The sequence below is a fragment of the Guillardia theta genome (genome assembly GCF_000315625.1).
Source record: "Guillardia theta CCMP2712 unplaced genomic scaffold GUITHscaffold_2, whole genome shotgun sequence".
In the NCBI taxonomy this organism is placed as follows: domain Eukaryota; class Cryptophyceae; order Pyrenomonadales; family Geminigeraceae; genus Guillardia; species Guillardia theta.
Window position 1 is genome coordinate 254,093 of NW_005434672.1, and position 17,771 is coordinate 271,863.

Sequence of the window (17,771 nt, forward strand, 5' to 3'; positions counted from 1 at the left end):
TCATTGTGTCTTGACTCCGATTCCAATCTGGGCAAGAAAAATACAAAGTAAAGAATCATGTCAATGCTTGAATGATGTTTCCAGCCTTGTCTTTGATCCCAACCATCTTCGGCATAAACATCACTGCACAGCTTGTGCCATCGATTTTCATACCACACAATATTCATCGAAGTCAATCTTGCCGTCTCCTGACGTGTCATACTGCACAAGCACCTGTCATGAATCCATCGCTCGAAATAGCCTGAGGCATTATAAACCTCCAATGTATCATTGCCATCTAACTGAAAAACCCTTCTATGCATCATTTCTCTACATCATGACTTACAATCTTGAGCACAGCTTTCAGCTGAGCGTCAGTGATGTAAACTCCTTGCTGCAACGTCGTCAGCCTTTCTTTCCTCCCCTGCTGCCCTCAACATCACCAGGCGATATGCGGTCTTGAGCTCCTGAGGCCAAAGTGAGACCAAGAATACACCAGGGCCTCACATGCCCATGCAACGCCGAGGAGGATCAGGATGGAACGGGGAGAGAATGTTGGCAGCGATCAACAAAGGAAGCAGCTTACCCCGAGCTCTATGAAACCTGACCCGTCTGTGTCGATCGCCTTGAAGACTCGTCCTACCACACGCACTTCAACTCCCTCCTCCTACCTCCATCCGCCCTCACGAGCTTCAGCAATGATGTCAAAAAGGTCTCCCGACTCCTGACCTAAGCAGGGTACTAAGATTGGCTTTGAGTTCAGGCAACACTCCTGACCTCCCTCAACAGGATGCATCTCCTTCTCCCGCACCTGCCAGCCCCCCATCAGCTCCCTCCCTCCTCCCCGCCTGCTGCTTCTGCCTCAATCTGCGGCTTCTCCTGCTCGTCGCCCTGCACCCATCATGTCACAAGCCCGCGAGCTGCACGCGACAAGCAGAGCATCGAGCAACGCCAAGACAGCAAGCAAGCCCCCGCAAGCTGCCCCGAGCATCACCTTGGATCTGTCCACGATGTGCTCCTGGTTGGGCACCCCTGCAAGTAAACGTCACCTCCTCCTCCTACAAGGCTTCGCCGGCGCCTCTCAACCGTCTTCAGGAGTGAAGTCATAGTCGTCCAGGCCTCGGATCGCCCCTGAGCTCCTCGTTACCCTCCAGGCCCTCTCCTCCTCCCCACCTCGTCCCCCACATCCCAGCACCCGAGTCTCACATTGCCCGACGTACTCCACCAGGTTGTAGTCCGGGTTGCACACGTAGTCATACGCCACGTAGCAGTACCCGCCGTCCGCCCACGTGCTGCCACCAAGCCGTCAGCTCGCTCCCCGCTCAGCCTCAGCGTCTCCTTGCCTGCCCCAGCTGTTCCTCACGATGAAGCACTGGTCGGGGTCGGAGTAGCTGCCACCCCATCACGTTCGCCCCCTCCTCCCACGAGGCGGCGCCTCTTCTACCCGACTAGCAGCAGCGCATGCGTGCCGTGCTCGGAGGCCTCCGGGTCGCTGCTGTCGGGCTTGGGAACGTACCCGCTGTTGGCAGCGGCACCTTCAGTAAGGGCGAGCAGTGACGAGGGGAGACAACTTCTTCGCCGGCTTCAAGAAGCTCTCGGTCAACCGCAGCCCAAACACTATCGGAAAACCGTCCGACAAGCAAGTCTGCATACGCCCATGAGACCCTCCATCCCCCTCTCCCAGCCTTATGTCCATGCCCGACCCTCTTCCTCCTCTTATTCCTTCTGTCTCCTCCTGTCCCCCTCCCATTGGCTTGCCTTCATGGTCTGAAGGTCGAGCGGCACTTTCATGGCATCGCGGATCTTGTACCTCAGCGCCTGCCAGCAGCAGCTCAGTATCCTCTGCTCAAGCGACAGACGCGAGCAGTAAAGCCAGCACCTCCTCGAAGCAGTGATCATGCGGCTTGTGGTTCACCTTCCCTCATCAAAGTCCCAGTTCTTCTCAAGGCACGCTCCCTTGCTCTGCCGTCACGCCTGTCATCCCTCCTCTCTCTTTCTCCTCTCGCGTCGCATGCTTGCCTGCAGCGCCTTGATCGCACCGTCGACCTGCCCATCATCGCCGTCACTTCTCTCGCCTCCCTCCGCCGCCACATGCCGTCATGCCGCCGTCCTCCAGCGGCAGGTGCTCCTCGTTGAACACTGAAAGTCACGTCACGCGCCGACGAGACGAGGCAAGCGAGATGCGCACTGGCTGCATCCGCGAGACGTCCAACGTAATAGATGAAAAGCCTAGGAAAGCGCGTCATGCCCTCCTCGCTCCTCCTCGTAGCCTTGCTCCTCATCCCCCTCCCGCCCCCCCACCTCTTGTTTCTGCTTTTCTCGCTCTCCGTCTTGCTCGCTCCTCCCTCGCACGACTATTGTGCGTTCTCTTCTACCTCTCCATACTACCTTCTCTCCTTTCTCAACGCCCTTGAAAGGCTCACGCCCTTACCTTGAGATGTCTCCTACCGTGTCCCCAGTCTTTTCTGCTTGTCGCTTGCACAGATACTCGTACGCTCCGGCCACGGCGTTGGCGCAGCAGCTGCGAGGGATCAGCACAGGCCATGAAGCAAGCAGGTCCCTCACGAGTTGGTCACTCCCTGATACTCCACGTCCGTCATCCATCTCCCTGCCATGAGCCTCCGCTTAGAGGCGTGAAGCATGCTCGAGCAGCACGAGCAGTCCTACGAAGATCCATCCGGTCCGGAATGTCGTGCCTGGGCTTGTACTCCTCGACAGGACGAGCAGACCCGAGCTTGATTCTCCTGCTAGGAGCAGCAGGCTTCTTGGGAGGGATCTGAGGATGCGGTCAGGGCATCATGCTGGAAGGGACTGATCTAAAGAGCATCATCATCGTCATCATCATCATCATCATCATCATCATCTCCATCATCGTCATCGTCATCATCATCTCCATCATCATCATCATCATCTCCATCATCATCATCATCTCTATCGTCATCTACATCTCCATCTCCATCATCATCTCCATCATCATCTCCATCAACTTCATCATCATCTCCATCGTCATCATCTCTATCGTCATCATCTCCATCATCATTTCTATCATCATCATCTCTCACCCTCAGGCCTCTGTTAGCGACGGCCTTGCCGTCGACTAGGATGTAGTGTCGAGATCCCTGTGAAGACGCCATGCTAGCCTTGTTCACTAGTTAGCAGGTGGGGGAGGAGGCTTCCCTTCACAGTGTAGTAGGGTGAGAGGGTATGGTCGATTTCCTTTTGGTTTACTTAATAAAAACTCAAGCCTGGGGGCTATACTGCAGGGTCAGGTCTGATGATTTTGTTGGCCTGAGCAGATATCATTACTAGCTGGCGGAGTTTTTTCGGATCTTTTACTAACTTAGCTCGATCAGTATCTCATTCTTGTATGTCCTGCACGAAGGCATGTGCGGAGAAGATCGTCAGAACCTTCTTGCCTTGTTTGCTACCCACATACGCTGTGATCTTGTTTGCTACCCACATACGCTGTGATCTTGTTTGCTACCCACATATGCTGTGATCTTGTTTGCTACCCACATATGCTGTGATCTTGTTTGCTACCCACATATGCTGTGATCTTGTTTGCTACCCACATATGCTGTGATCTTGTTTGCTACCCACATATGCTGTGATCTTGTTTGCTACCCACATATGCTGTGATCTTGTTTGCTACCCACATATGCTGTGATCTTGTTTGCTACCCACATATGCTGTGATCTTGTTTGCTACTCACATATGCTGTGATCTTGTTTGCTACTCACATATGCTGTGATCTTGTTTGCTACCCACATATGCTGTGATCTTGTTTGCTACCCACATATGCTGTGATCTTGTTTGCTACTCACATATGCTGTGATCTTGTTTGCTACCCACATATGCTGTGATCTTGTTTGCTACCCACATATGCTGTGATCTTGTTTGCTACCCACATATGCTGTGATCTTGTTTGCTACCCACATATGCTGTGATCTTGTTTGCTACTCACATATGCTGTGATCTTGTTTGCTACCCACATATGCTGTGATCTTGTATGCTAGAAACTTGTCTTGCAGCCCTAACCTATTTCCTGCTTTGGTTGTGAAGGACTTGTCGTGCTTAATATGTGACAATACATGCTTTCTTGCTGCGTATGTGTTCTTCGTTGATCAACATTACATCCTCTGTAATCTGCTAACGTCTCATCGTCCTCCATACTAGCGCAGGCGAAGAGGCATCGGCCATGGGGTCCAACAAAGGAGTAGAGAAAGTTGTCATCAAGGCGGCTCCCTCCCAGTAATGTTCCATGGTTGCTTCTCCTGCTCCTCACGCCACCTCTCAGAGCTCGGCAAGTCTGCGTTGGGGACGAGGTGTCTGTGCACTACGTCGGGCGCGTTCATGGCGGGCACGTCTTCGACTCGAGCAGGGCGAGGGAGAAGGAGTTCAACTTTGTGCTAGGTGCTGGAGGAGTGATCAAGGGATGGGAACGTGGACTGCCGATGATGAAAGTCGGGGAGACGGCGAGGCTCGTCATCGACCCAGAGCTGGGGTATGGCAAGAAAGGAATGCCGCCCAAGATACCTCCTGATGCAACCTTGGAGTTCGAGATAGAGGTGTGGCAAAGAAAGATAGATGGGAGAGAAGAGGAGGAAGGAGAAAGGAAGAGGAGGAAGGAGGAGAAGCGAGGGAGCAGGGGGGCAGCAATGCGTTTCAGATGTATGGCAGGACTTTATAACTCACTTGATTAGGTTCTGAACTCATGCAAGCCCATCGAGAAGGAAGTTGTAGAGGAGAGCGAGAGCAACGTGGTAGCAAAGGAAGAAGATTATGTCAGGATCAACCTCGTCGTGAAGGATCTAGAGGGAAACGTGCGAGACAGTTACTTCCAAGACAACACGCTGGAGCTTTACATGAAGCACCATGTTGCCAAGGTACATGCTCCTATTGACGTCTCCCTGCCCAAATTGTTGTTTGCGATGATGAGATGTGCAGATGGAGACGAACGGGACCTGGAGGGCAGGTGCGCTGCTGAAAAAGCTCGTGGAACAGGTGCTTGCATTATGGATAACTCAAGTGTTTTACGCGCTCTACGTCAGATGGTGTTGAACGAGAAGGCTTCCTTCAAGGTGTACGAGCCGATCATGGACAAGCACGGGAACAAACCCTTCTGGGGTGATGGAGCTGTCGAGCTAGAGGTAGAGTGAGCAAGGACTGTCAGAAGCGTTGTTGCAGATGTGTCTTGCTGAAGTAAAATCTGTTGCAGATCAAACTTGCGGTGATAGGAAGGGATGAAGATGTCAACGGAGATGGTGGAGTCGTGAAGCACAAGATGTCAGAAGGGCAGGGATATGAGAAGGGGACTGATGGTGCAAACCTGGCTTTCCACTTTCGGATCATGAACAAGCTGATCCCGGTTGGTGTCTTGTCAAGAGGGAGTCTACATGTGGCTGAGGCCGGCGGCAGGGCGGGAGGGTTAGGGAGAAAACGTCAGAAGGAGAATTGCATCAGCATCAACATGCCAACAAGAGAAACGACTGCCTGAGTTACGACAAGTGGGACCAACTGGTCATCTCCGACGACGTAGAGCCGCGTGCTGTGTTGCTCGGCTCAAGCCTGTGCAGGGCGACATCATCGACAGCGTTCCTCCTCAAGCGCAGCGAGCTCTTGAGGATGCAGAGGCTGCCAAGAAGTCAAGGTGACACGTCTTGCTCCTGTTACTCCTCCTTCCCTATCTACTCCTGCTCCCCTCCCACTTCCCTCTTGCTTACCAGCACGCTGTGTTATCAGAGAGAACGATTCTGCAGTGTACTTCTCAACATGGGAGTCAGTAAGAAAGAAATGCCACTTTGATTGCCATCTGAGGTCTGTCGCTCAGGGAAAACCTGCCAGCATCATTGCTGGGTGAGTCTTATCATCATCGACATTGCAGCAGAGTTGAAGTTCCGCAGTTTTGGCGAGACATGCGAAGGACTTGAAGATGCTCTGATGTCAATGAAGCAAGGAGAGCACTCGGTGTTTACTGTAAGTCGTTGTGCTGCTTTCTTCTCTCACCTTCATCTCCGCTCCTTCTACACGTCTTTCTCTCCTATCTCTCTGTTGATCGTAAACTTTGAAAGATCCGGGAGGACTACGGGTTTGCGGCCCATGACGGCCAACCTCCTTGCGAAGGACTGCCGGGGGATTGTGCTCTTATCTTTGAAATTCAGCTGGTCTCGCTTGTTCTTGCTGGACTTGCTGGCATGCTCACTCGTCGCTGTAGATCTCTATCGGGAAAGGTTTGGAGCACTGGAACTTGTCGTATGAAGAGAAGGTGAGGATCAAACGTCGATGGGAAGTGTTGGAGTTGACAGGCAGCAGCAACGAGAAGGATTGCGCAAAAGAATGAGGGGGAATGAGTTCTTCAAGCAAGAGAAGTACAGGAGGGCTCTGAAGCTCTATGACGTGAGTTGACCGCGTGTCATTGCCAACGTTCTCATCCCCTCCGATCTTTCAGCCACTGGTCAGTAAGACAGGATACTTCATGAAGATGCCGCAGGTGAGAACACGCACAGATAATCGTTTTTTGGTCTTGGTTGGCCTCGCCTCCCCTCTTTCCCCTTCCTTTCCTCTTCGTCATCCTCCCCTTCCCGCTACATCTACCTCCTCAACTACCCTGCACCTATTGCTCTAATATTCTCCTCAGCGGCCATCGCAAGCGGCGAAGGCTCAACGAGAGGCAGCTGAGATTGCTGGTGAGGTCTCAGGGGCAGTACATTGGTTGTGAACATGTCGAATAATGATATCAGTCGGAGAATCGTATTCCTGTTGTTTTATTACAAGTGAAGTAACGCGTTTCCTTCAGGCCACAAGATTCATAACGTAGCAAATGCTGTCGCTCATGCGCAGAATGCCCCAGATACAGAGGTTTGAACCAATACGTGCTGAATATCCTGAGAGGATGGAAGGATGGAGGGAGCAGTTGAGGAGAGAGGACAGGCACGGTGATGATGTGAATGATGAATCATGCTGACTTTACGCCATGATAATTGAGAGGATTATGCTGTCCATCCACCTTGACGCATTGTTTCACTTTGACATGATGGGAACGTTCTCAGGACGAGAAGGCTCTCAAGTTGGAGCTGCAGTTGCCGAGCTTGCTCAACATCGCTGCTTGCAAGTCTGTTCCTGTCCCCTCCCCCCTGCTCTGCTTGCTGATTTCTTCCTCTCTTGGCTGCGACATGCTGCAGGTTCAAGCTCGGAGACATGCGGGGAGTCATCGACGCCTGCGATCAGGCTCTAGATCTCCAACCTCGTTGTGAGAAAGCTTTCTACCGGCGGGCACAGGCGCATGCAGCCAAGGCTGACTTTGACTTGGTACCTCTTCCCTGCTATCTCCTCTTCCTCTTCCTCTTCCTCTTCCTCTTCCTCTTCCTCTTCCTCCTTCTCCGCCCTCTGCTCTTCATTCATCGCGTTCCCTCTTCCTGCCCCTCTCTCAGCCTGCCAGCTCCTCGACTGCCCTGCTTTCCTCCTGTCTTTCACCTCCCCGCTACTTCTCTTGCCCTCCCCTTGCTGAGGTTCTTGCCAGGCCAGGAATGATCTTCAGCAACTCCTCCAAATCTCCCCGGACAATGCGGAGGCGAAGAGAGAGATGGCGAAACTGCAAAAGATGGAAGACGAGGTCAGGGTCATTTCTCTCAGTCTGTTTCCTCGTTCCTGTCCTCTCTCCTCCAACAGCATTTGCACCATCACCACTTTGCACCATCACCTATTCTTCCTCCTCTCTAACTCACCCACTACCTTCTCCGTTTCCTCTTTCTCTTCTCCCCCACTCGCAGCCTGAGCTTTGGGAAATCAGGCAAGAAGGAAAGCAAAGAAGGCCTTTGGGGGGATCTTCAAGAAGGGCCTGTCAGAAGAGGGGGAGGAAGAGCAGAGGAGCGAGGGAGGGGACGCGTCTTCGTCGCCAGCAGGTCTCTGCTCATTCTTGCCGTTGTTGCCTGCTGTGACGGTCAAGTTACCAGCCTCCTCCTCCAGCCAGCGAGTCCTGGAGCCGAAGATAGTGGAGCAGGTGGCAGTGAGAGTCTTCTACCCTCCCTCAACCACTCGCAGAGAGACTTCGAGGTCGAGCCTAACCCCACAAGGGCGCAAGTCAAGAGCATCAAGAAATTTCAGATCCCTCTCCCTGACGTGGCGCCCAAGGTTCGGATCGCCGGTATGCTCTCCTCCTCCTCCTCCTCCTCCTCCTCCTCCTCCTCCTCGCGGCTGTTGACTCTGCGATGCCATGAGCAGGGATGTATGGCGGGGACGACGGCGATGATGGGGATGAATGAGGCTCATAACATGCTGATATGAAATGACCGAGTCACAGGAGCTGCAAGTACTGCCTGACTAGTAACTTGAGTGAACTTGTTGAGTGCTGCGGCGGGCCCGGCTCTCTAATCATTCATAAAATATCATCATGGGTGAACTCCGATCGTCACGAGTCGCGATCCAAGTCCCCCGGCGCCGTCGCGATCTTCAACGGTTACGGTGGCGCTGCCCGACGGAGCTTGAAACCGTTGAACCCGGGGCAGGCTTACTAACTTGCCGCAAATTCAGTGAACCGTTCGCGGACCTCACATGATTGAGCCAGGCGGCTCGGGGCCCGGGTCCGGGGGAAATCCGGCCGGGCCGGACCGGGAGGGTCACACGGCCCCCGGCGCATTCAATGATTGGACCCGCCGTGACGGCTCGCCGGCAGCGGCCGGGCCTTCCGGATCGGAGCTTTTACTCAGTGGCGGTGCGCCCGCAGCCGGCACGGTGCCGCGGCCCGGGGCCCCGGCGGAGCGGCCCGGCCCGGCGGCCGCCGCTGGAACCGGGCCGCCCTACCGTACGGTCACAGTGAGTACGCCGGGGAACGGCTTCCGGGCTGCACGGCCCCCGCCCCGAAACTGAGTTTGCGTTAATCTTGAAAGTTGAGGGCTACTCAGGGGTATTCCTACCAAGGGTGGGTATGGGGGTATTAGATAGGGGAAAAGTTTGTTAAAAGGTGGGGTACAAAGAGGAAAGGAGAAGGTGGGGTTATCCGATGATTGGGGGATATCATTTGTACGGAGGGGTCCTGGTGGGGGGTGGTGAGTCCCAGGCCCGGAAAGCTGGAGGAATGGCGAGGGAAAGGATCAGATACGAGCTCAAGGTAGATACGACGAAGATCCAAGGGCTGGAGGAAGCGGGAAGCGAGGCAGAAGAAGAGGAGGATGGGAGGTCGAAGGTAACTTCTTCCAAGGACAAGAGTAAGGAGCAGAAGAATGGAGGGAAGAAGATGTTGCTAAGGGTTGAGATGTCCCGAGGAACGAAGGTTGTGAAGAGCGAGGAGTTCACGGTCCCCGACTACAGGTGAGCATGCTGCAAGAGAGATACTGCGTGATGGGTTCATCATTAGCCATGCCTGACTTGACTCCAGGGCCAGTAGGATCTTGCTGAGGACCAAGCTCGAACGCTCAGCGAATGGGAGAGACTTTGCTGAGAAGGTATACAAGATCTCCCTGATCAGGGTGAATCACTCCTCTTTCCTTCAAAGAGAAAAGGTACACTTACATCTCTTGCTCCTCGTATTGAAGAGAGATGCAGCGGATTGGGTCAGCCATATTGAACCTTGCCGAATACGTGCTGCAAAGCGAGCAGGAGACGAAAGTTTCCATGCAAGTGAAAGGATGTAGCAAACCTGTCTGGCTGACTTTGAGGATCTCTTGTCAATCATCGAAGAGAGGACGAGACGACAGTGACACGGTATCTGAAAGGAGCGCATACACGCTATCTGAAACAGCGAGCGTAGCTAGTGGAGAAGTTGATGGCAGGGAGGAGGGCGGGGATGGAGAGGAGGAGGAAGGAGGTGATAATCAGGAAATGGGGAGTGATGGCAGACAGCAAATTCACCACAGGAAGGGGCATAGTGACGAACTGAGCGAACGTTCTTACGGCATCGGGAACGAGGTGCCGTCAAGCAGCGACCCGACCTACTCGGCGACTCGGGGAGCGATGATGTCGCAGATCGAGGAGGCGCGAGGCAAGATCAAGGAAGCAGAGGACGCGCTGCAGGTGAAGACAGACGAGATGGACAGGATCGACGTGCAGCTCTGCCTGGAAGGAACGCGGAGAAACCTGCTGGAGAGGAGGAAGGTACGTGCCGCAGCGGTCATGTTCTCCCCTGATGACACTCTGCGGCAGAAGCGTGTTCTGGATTATGTGGACATGCTGCGACTGGATCGAGACAGGTTGACGGAAGGCAGCAGAAGCTTTAAGGAGGCCCCGAAGACAAACGAAGCTGCTGTCCACCAGATGCTTCAGAGGGAGGCTCGCCGATGGCGCGAGCATCTTGAGAAGCTCAAGACGATGAGGAGTGTGTTGACGCGGCAGCTGGAGGAAGATGCGGAAGGACACGGCAGGCAGGCAGAAGGAGGGAGCAAAGTCTCCTTGCCGGTCAAGCGGAAGGAAAGCTTGCATGTGAAGCTGCAGAAGGCAATCGAGGAGGAGAAGGCGAAGTCGAGCAAGTACCAGGGCTGGGCAGAGAAGATCGATGTAGGTAGAGAGTGAGAGGAGATTGGAATCTGATCTGACATGCAGGAAGCGAAAGCTAAGCTAGAGCAAGAACTCACCATGTTGAGGAGGATGCATGGGCTTGAGCAGAGACAAGCCATCTCCTCCTCCTCCTCCTCCTCCTCTGACCTCAAGGCTACGGAGAAAGAGCTTCAGCGTATCACCGCCATGGTCATCAGCACTTCGACATCTCACGCGGAGAAGAGCTTTCAAGTGCTAGAGCTGCAGAACCAGGTAGTCTCCCCTCCTCCCCGCCTTGATCCCTCCCTCGTTCCGCATCAGTCTTTGTCACTCCTCCCCTCGCACCGGCGGTCCCCACCCGTTGCCCTGCCACGATTTCCCCCCCTTCTCCCGCCCTTGAAATGCTTTTTTTCTACCTCCTGCTCTCCTGCTCTCCTTACTTCTCTCTCAGAAACGAAGACTTGAACGAGCTAACCTCCAGCTCACACATCGACTGAAGGAGGCGGAGAAGAAGCTCGGAGATCTCAGCTCGTTGAGAACAAATCATTGAAATTTCATGCAAACCAAACGTAAAGTATGCGCCTCCTCTGCTGCTTCACCTGTAGCTGTCAAGATTAAGCTCAGTGAGGGCTAGGAAGAAAGTTGGCACGAGATGAACTGCGAGGAGCGAAACGAAGAGCTTTCGAGGTGATGATACAGAAGAAGCGGAAATCGCTGAAAGAGGGAAGGGAGGGGAGAGGTAGGAAGCGAAGGTCGAGGAGGAGGAGGAGGAGAGGAGAGGGAGGAGGGTAGTATATAGTACCAGGGCATTCGATGCAAGTCAAAGGTATCAATCACTGCGGAGCTCCGGACGTCGGGTAATCGCTGCCAGACAGGAGGGAAGAAACGGACGTGTAGGGCGAGCAGTTCCCGTTGATACGACCGTCAGCCCGAGGACCTCTCTCCCCCTCTTCCCTCGTTTCGTCCGCCTTCCCTTCCTCCACCTCCTTGGCATCATTGTCAGCGTGTCTCGAGATCCTGAGAGTATTGCTGGACCCCTCCAGCACCGTCGACGTTCCCAGCACGAAGTCATCGTCCCTATGGGTAGGAGGATTCCCCTCCTCAGGCGCCGTGTTAGTCAGGTTGATCCGAAGAAAATTCCTCCCCCCCTCCATGGGATTGACCGCAGCCATGGCGTCCTCCCGCCTGCTGCTGCCCTTTGCCTCCTCCTCCTGGTGGTACACAGAGCCTGATGCTCTCGATCCCTCCTCACTCTCTTTGCCGTTCGACTCGAGCTTCCTCTCCTGTTCCATCTCATCATCGTCCTCGTCCTCTCCTTCGTCGTCGTCGTCGTCCTCCAGGTCAAAGCTGTCGTCGTCGTCCTTGTCCCAATTCTTAGAAGGAGGACGAGCTCGATGGCTCTTGACGGGGACCCACTCGTTGTCCTCCTCAGTTCCTCCCACGTATCCTATATACATCTCCACATCCCGAGGGCCCATCCCTGTCCTAGTGTTGAGTACGATGGCCTGCCACCAGTCGCCATCGCAGAGGATCTCCACCTTGTTGCCTGTCTCCCACCAGTTGCCCTGCCTTCCCTCTGCAATCCTGCCACTGGCTCGCACAGGTTGCGAAGAGTTCCTGTCCTCCTCTCCCGACTCTCCTTTCTGCAAGAGCTCCTTCTGCAGCAGCCGCCGACGCTTACGCAGCCTAGTTGCATGGTCAACAAGAGGCAGGAAAGACGTTGGAGAAAGTAAAGGCTCTTTTTGTGCTGACAGAAGATAGGAACTGTACACAACAAGCACAGAGAATGAGAGAGAGGAGGATGAAGATACTTTTGCTGAGAAAAAGGCGGGGCAGGGTAGAGGACAGACAAGCAACAGACGATGAGCGCTCACCGTCTTTCTCTTTCTGCTTCATTTAGCAGACGAGCACGTTCGTCGTCTCGTATCTTCTGTTCAATCTGTTCCTGCCGTTCCTTCAACCTCATTTCTCTTTCCCTCTCTTTCTTTTTCTTCTCTTGCTCCAGCCTCATCAGCTCCATCTCCTGCGCCTTGCGCTGTCGCTCCTCTTCCTCCAGCTTCTCTCTCTCCTCCTTCTCTGCCACTCTCGAGGACCTCTTCCTCGGCATCATCTCCAGCAGCGCTTGCTTCGACTTCGCACGTTCTCGCGCTAGTGCCTTGGAAGCAAGCTTTGGGCCTTCTTCCTCCACCAGCCACTTAGCAAAGTGCTGGAGCCCGTGCTTCTTCTTCTTCTTCCCCTCCGCCAGCATCTCCTTCCCGACATCCATCAGCTCGTTGTGGTTGAGAGAGACAGACTGGAACGATGGAGCTCGAGCCTTGTGGCCGGCATGAGGAGGAGACTCCCGGTACAGGATCCCATCGCTTCCCTCCAGGTACCAGTAGGCGTTTCCATGGCTGTCATGACAGGAGGGGAACAACCTCAGAGCATCTGATGCGCAAGTCAGCCGGATATCATAATCTCCTGATACCAACGACTCATCGATTCCATCCTTTTATCCCTTTGATCGCTTTCACACACAACCCATTGTTTCAATGAGGATCAGCACTATAATCAACTTCTCGTCCCCCTCATTCCCTGCCCTTCTCTTCTCTTCCTCTCCCATCCCTTGCTTGCTTCTCTAGTGTCAACCTTCATAATGTTGCTCTCCTTACCGGCATCGTCCCACTCAACGTTGGGAAAGTTTGCTGCTCGATGTTCCTCGTTCCCATCTAGCAGGCATTCGCACAGGTGCCACAGGATGAGCGCTCTGATCCTAAGAGGAAGCTGGTAATATTGCTCGATCCCTTCCGGCATCGGATCCTCTTCGAGGAAGCTGCTCCACTCCGGCTGCACCAAGAGCAGGTCATCCTCCTCCTTCACCTCCTCTTCCTCCTCCTCCTCATGATCATCATCGTTGACATCATCATTGACATCATCGTTGACATCATCGTTGACATCATCGTTGACATCATCATCGTCGTCGCCATCGTCGTCGTCGTCGTCATCATCATCATCATCATCAACAACAACAACATCATGATCATCGTTGCTGCAATGCTTAGTATCATCGTCTGAATCATAATCTCATCGTTTCCATGATAGATGCAGACTGAAACATGTGGCAACCTCTGTCTTCTCCCATCTTCCCATGTCCTCATCCCAGTAATCCTCCTGCGATTGCAGCCGAGATCTCAGCATGTACAGCCTGCTCAGCAAAGTCAACGGGGAGTCGAGACAAGATCGGAGAAAGGACTGATCAAACAAGAAGAAGGGAGAGAGATTATAGTGTGAAGAACATCGCAGAACTCGAAGAGCAGTCAGGCGGGAGGGAGACCAGCTCTCGTTGTCTGCCATCTCGGGAGCTTTCTTCCGATCCGCCGCCTTCAGCATCAGGCGCAAGTGGATCACTTTCATAACAGAGGAGCATTCGAGGAAAGCAGTGTGAAAGTCTTCTGTGGTGAGGTTCGAGACGATCCCAAGGGAAGTCCTGAAGGCAGCATGAGTTGCAGTTGCAAATGTCGTCAAGACTTGATGATTGGTATCATATTCAGCACATCCTCATCGAATCTGCGATCTGCAATGCTACCGCAGCCTTCATCGTATCCATCCCTCTCCCCTGCAGCCACCAGCAAGCGTCCCCTATCTCCCCCCCCACTCTTCCTCCATTTGCTCCTCCCTGACTCGTCGACATACCGGAAACATCTCAGGAAGTGTTGAACCGCTGCAAGTTCCCAGATCCTGCATGGCAAGTCACCAGAGTCCCTCCGGAACCAAATTCTCCTCACTCATGCAGCATCTTCCTCTGCGACTGCTCGTCCATAGAGCTGAGAGAGACCTGGGGAGAGAAGTCAGACAACAACAGCTGGCAAGCCAATCATCTTCTCACCATCCCGTGATGGCTTGCAGGTATTACTTCAATGTCTTCCTCCATGCACCGGAACTCTCCCATCCTCAGCATCTCCATGGGAGGAGGCTGAACGTATCCTTCATTCTTCTTGCCACGTTTTTGCGCTCCCTTCTTCTTCTTGTCCTTGCTTGATACCTCTGGCTTCTCCTCTACTTCCCTCCTCTTCTCCTTCTCCTTCTCCTTCTCCTTGGTCGGTTTGTTCGTCCCACCCTGCCGAAGTTTCATGAACGCCTCTGCTCCCGGTAGTTCCGCAATCGCCTTCTTGATCTTTTCTGTGCTGAAGCCAAACTGCTCAATCCCTCGGTCGCTCTGAAACATGTTTGCGCTGGAAGCCCGTGAGCTCCTCCTCGTCATGGAGGCGATGTGGTCGAAGACGAGGCCCCACGCTCCCTGCGACTCACATGTGAACATCTCAACATCCAGGGCACGAAGGGCAAAGGAGCTTGTCTCACATTTGCGGTCGAATCTTCAAACACTTGCGTCCGATCGTCCTCGCAAACCACACGGAACCGCACTCTGCCATCCTCCCCTTTGATCACCTCGGATGTGTAGACGCCCTTCTTGGATGGGTCCATGATGGAAGCATGCTTGCGCGAAGATCGAAATCCAACAGGAAAGATGTAATCCTTATCATGAGAACCTTTTAGATCTGCCTGGATCTAGAAAAGCGACATCAGTGTCGGCCAGAGCTTGCGGAGTGGGCAAGAGCTGGCTTCTCACAGGAAACAACAGCATGGGCGGACCACCGGCACTTATTTCTGAGTTGCAGCAGTCGCACATCATATCATACAGTATACATGACTCAAGAACATGCAAGGCAACTGCACACGTGGGACAGAGACTCGATTTCGAGGAGAAATGGAACCAACTTGAAGATGCGGCAAGCAAGCAAGCCAACCAAAGGTTGCACAGCATATGCCACGGCATTCAAGACTTGTTTGCATGCAGGATACGATCAGACATTCGATCATCGTCATTTTGAGACCCTTCAGGTACACCATGCCTCGCTCTTCACTGTTCCGGGCGCTGCCCCAACGACCCGCCACTCCCTCCCGACCAGCATCGGCCAGCAAGCCATGAAAGACGTGAAGACGGAGGAGGTCGGAGGGGAGGACGGGGTTCTTTCTCATCTTACAGTACGGCAGGAACAAGTGTCTCACCTCTCCCAGCGCCTCCAATGTCACGGCGCCGATCGTGCGCGGAAGCTCTTCTTGCAGCATGCGGCGGCGAGCCCCTCCAGGAAGTGAGGCGGGCTCGATCGAAAAACACAGGTGAGGCGCGCCCAGGCTCCGAGGCTCCCGGACCGTCCGATCACGGTCGGTCACTGTACGGTCCGAGTCCGACGGGAGTCACAGGCTCCGGGAGTCACTGCCTGATCCGATGATCCCGACGCCGCCGTCCGGGGCCGGCGCCGGATCATCGGCAGCGGTGACGGTGCCGTTCAGACGACCGTGCCAGCCTGGCTCCGCGGCCCGGGCCGCGGCGTCAGCCGGCCCGGCCTGGTCACCGTGTCACGAGAGTGCAAGTGATTGGGCCGTCCAGGAGCCTCAGGCTGCGCGGGCGGCCGAGACGGCGGCCCGAGGTAACGGTGAAGCCTTCGGCCGCCCGGCACTTGCTCGGCCGGCCCCGGTAGTAACTTAAGCGGCCTCCAGCGACCGGCCGGTCGTCACGCGGCGCCCGCCGGCTCACACGGTGCGGCCCGGCGCCCGGCCAGACTCCGAGGCTGCCAGCGGCAGCAGTCCGTGTAGCGCCGCGTGACATCTTCGTCACAGTGACATCTTGTTTCGGCATCGCCTCATTTACTTGACGGACACGCCCCGTCCGACAGGCATGATACTATACGTTCTACTAGCCATGCATATGCCGCACAAAACAGTGCGGCTGTCGGCCATGCAGGACGCGAACTGCAACAAGCGTGGGCAGCCTATCCCTCACTCTCCTCAATCTTCGTTGATAGTCGAATCTGCTTGCATTCCTTACAGTTGAATCTGACTCGATCGTGTTCACAGATCCCAGGCCCTTTGCACTCTCTGCATATCGACCTTAGCCTGTCATGTTCACATATACCAGATCCTTTGCACTCTCGACAGACAATCCTCCGACGGTTGTGGATGCAGATACCTGCACCTTTGCAATCCTTGCAGACAGAGCGCACTCTGTTGTGCTCACATATGCCTGACCCCTTGCAATCTTTGCACATGGCCCGCTGTTTCCCGTGCTGACAGATTCCGCTTCCATGGCATTCTCTGCATACATCCTTCCTGCGAAGATGCTGGCATAAACTGGAGCCTCCGCATTCTCTACAGACTGAGCGCACACAATTATGTTCACATACTCCAGATCCCCTGCATAGCTTGCATGCAAACCTCACTCGGTTGTGGATGCAGATGCCAGATCCTTTACAGTCCTTGCAAAATATCCTCTGCTTCATGTGCATACAGATTTCGGAGCCACCACAAGCTTTGCACCGCGTTCTCCTCTGCCCGTGTTTGCAGATCTCCGATCCTCCACACTCCACACATCTCGCGCGTTTTTGAAGATGCTCGCATATTCCTGAGCCTCGACAGTCTTTACAAAACGACCTCTTGCGGTTATGCTCGCAAATCGCTGATCCACCGCATTCTCTGCAGTCATATTTCGTTTTTCCGTGCATGCATTTTGCTTTGTACTGCTTCTTCCTTTTCCGTTTGCCCCCTCCTACAGTATCAGTGGCCTGCTGCTCCTCATTTCCTTGCTGCTCATCATTTCCTTGCTGCTCATCATTTCCTTGCTGCTCATCATTTCCTTGCTGCTTCTCAACGGTTGCAGGTTTGTCCTGAGCATTACCCTCCCCTTTCATTCTCTCCATTGGCTCCTCTTTCATTGTGTCGATTATAACTTCTTTCATTGTCTCACTTGAGTGTTCTTTCACAGTCTCAATGGTAACTTCTTTCATAATCTCACCTGATTGTTCTCTCATGCTCTTACTTGAGTTTTCCTTCATCACTTCTGTGGACGCCTCGCAATTGCTCCTCTCATGCATTCCTTGCTGCGCATTCAGTCTCCGGGCCAGTTGACCCGGGACTCGGGAAATCGGCGTGACTGTGGCACGGTCTGACCCGCCGCCGGGCAGGCCGGGCCCGGCCCGCTGCCGCCCCGGCGCCGCGATCGGACCGACGCCGGGTCCTACTAAGGTAGGCCGGGTGATTCAATGTCCGGCAGTGAGGGCCTCGCAGTTCACGCGGCGGCCCGTTCTGATTTTTAACTTAACGGAAGTTTGAGTAAACAAGCGGCCCGCGCCCGGGCACCGTACTGTGACCGTCGCCGGGCCGATCGGACGGTGCGCCGAGCCTGAGCCCGCCCGGCGGCCGGGCCGAGACTGACCGGCCGCCGGTCAGGCTGACCGTACCGGCCGCCGGCCGGCCCGGCTGACCGTGGCGTGCCATGGCCCACTGGCAGG

At 54.4% G+C, this 17,771-nt stretch overlaps 5 protein-coding genes across 5 annotated transcripts; 2 read left to right on the plus strand and 3 right to left on the minus strand.

Annotated features, from left to right (window-relative positions):
• Positions 1–2,621, minus strand: GUITHDRAFT_131776 (hypothetical protein; the record flags this gene model as incomplete). The annotated part of the gene is made up of 14 exons (XM_005841672.1): positions 1–27; positions 154–213; positions 326–373; positions 423–446; positions 566–618; positions 667–708; positions 757–790; positions 974–1,011; positions 1,186–1,271; positions 1,424–1,514; positions 2,071–2,118; positions 2,168–2,208; positions 2,411–2,500; positions 2,545–2,621. The coding sequence occupies 14 exons, from the start codon at positions 2,619–2,621 to the stop codon at positions 1–3; spliced, it is 759 nt and encodes a 252-aa protein (XP_005841729.1).
• A 1,534-nt stretch (positions 2,622–4,155) lies between these two features.
• On the plus strand, positions 4,156–8,375 carry GUITHDRAFT_160512 (hypothetical protein). Its single transcript, XM_005841673.1, has 22 exons — positions 4,156–4,230; positions 4,277–4,547; positions 4,683–4,865; positions 4,927–4,983; positions 5,031–5,129; positions 5,198–5,347; positions 5,398–5,499; positions 5,556–5,629; positions 5,706–5,761; positions 5,867–5,955; positions 6,194–6,244; positions 6,292–6,375; positions 6,428–6,469; positions 6,617–6,665; positions 6,776–6,837; positions 7,029–7,090; positions 7,161–7,287; positions 7,499–7,591; positions 7,769–7,880; positions 7,932–7,978; positions 8,020–8,122; positions 8,200–8,375. Exons 1-22 carry the CDS (start codon positions 4,178–4,180, stop codon positions 8,238–8,240), a joined length of 2,007 nt encoding a protein of 668 aa, XP_005841730.1. The 5' UTR covers positions 4,156–4,177; the 3' UTR covers positions 8,241–8,375.
• A 677-nt stretch (positions 8,376–9,052) lies between these two features.
• On the plus strand, positions 9,053–10,996 carry GUITHDRAFT_99406 (hypothetical protein; the record flags this gene model as incomplete). The annotated part of the gene is made up of 5 exons (XM_005841674.1): positions 9,053–9,285; positions 9,359–9,419; positions 9,520–10,467; positions 10,513–10,719; positions 10,946–10,996. The coding sequence occupies 5 exons, from the start codon at positions 9,053–9,055 to the stop codon at positions 10,994–10,996; spliced, it is 1,500 nt and encodes a 499-aa protein (XP_005841731.1).
• GUITHDRAFT_149849 (hypothetical protein) lies at positions 10,987–11,799 on the minus strand. Its single transcript, XM_005841675.1, has one exon. The coding sequence runs from the start codon at positions 11,736–11,738 to the stop codon at positions 11,280–11,282; it is 459 nt and encodes a 152-aa protein (XP_005841732.1). The 5' UTR covers positions 11,739–11,799; the 3' UTR covers positions 10,987–11,279.
• Positions 11,800–16,292: 4,493 nt separating this feature from the next.
• On the minus strand, positions 16,293–16,988 carry GUITHDRAFT_62223 (hypothetical protein; the record flags this gene model as incomplete). The annotated part of the gene is made up of 1 exon (XM_005841676.1): positions 16,293–16,988. A coding segment is annotated over one exon (696 nt), but the record flags the coding sequence as incomplete, so codon positions are not given.
• Between the last annotated feature and the right edge of the window lie 783 nt (positions 16,989–17,771).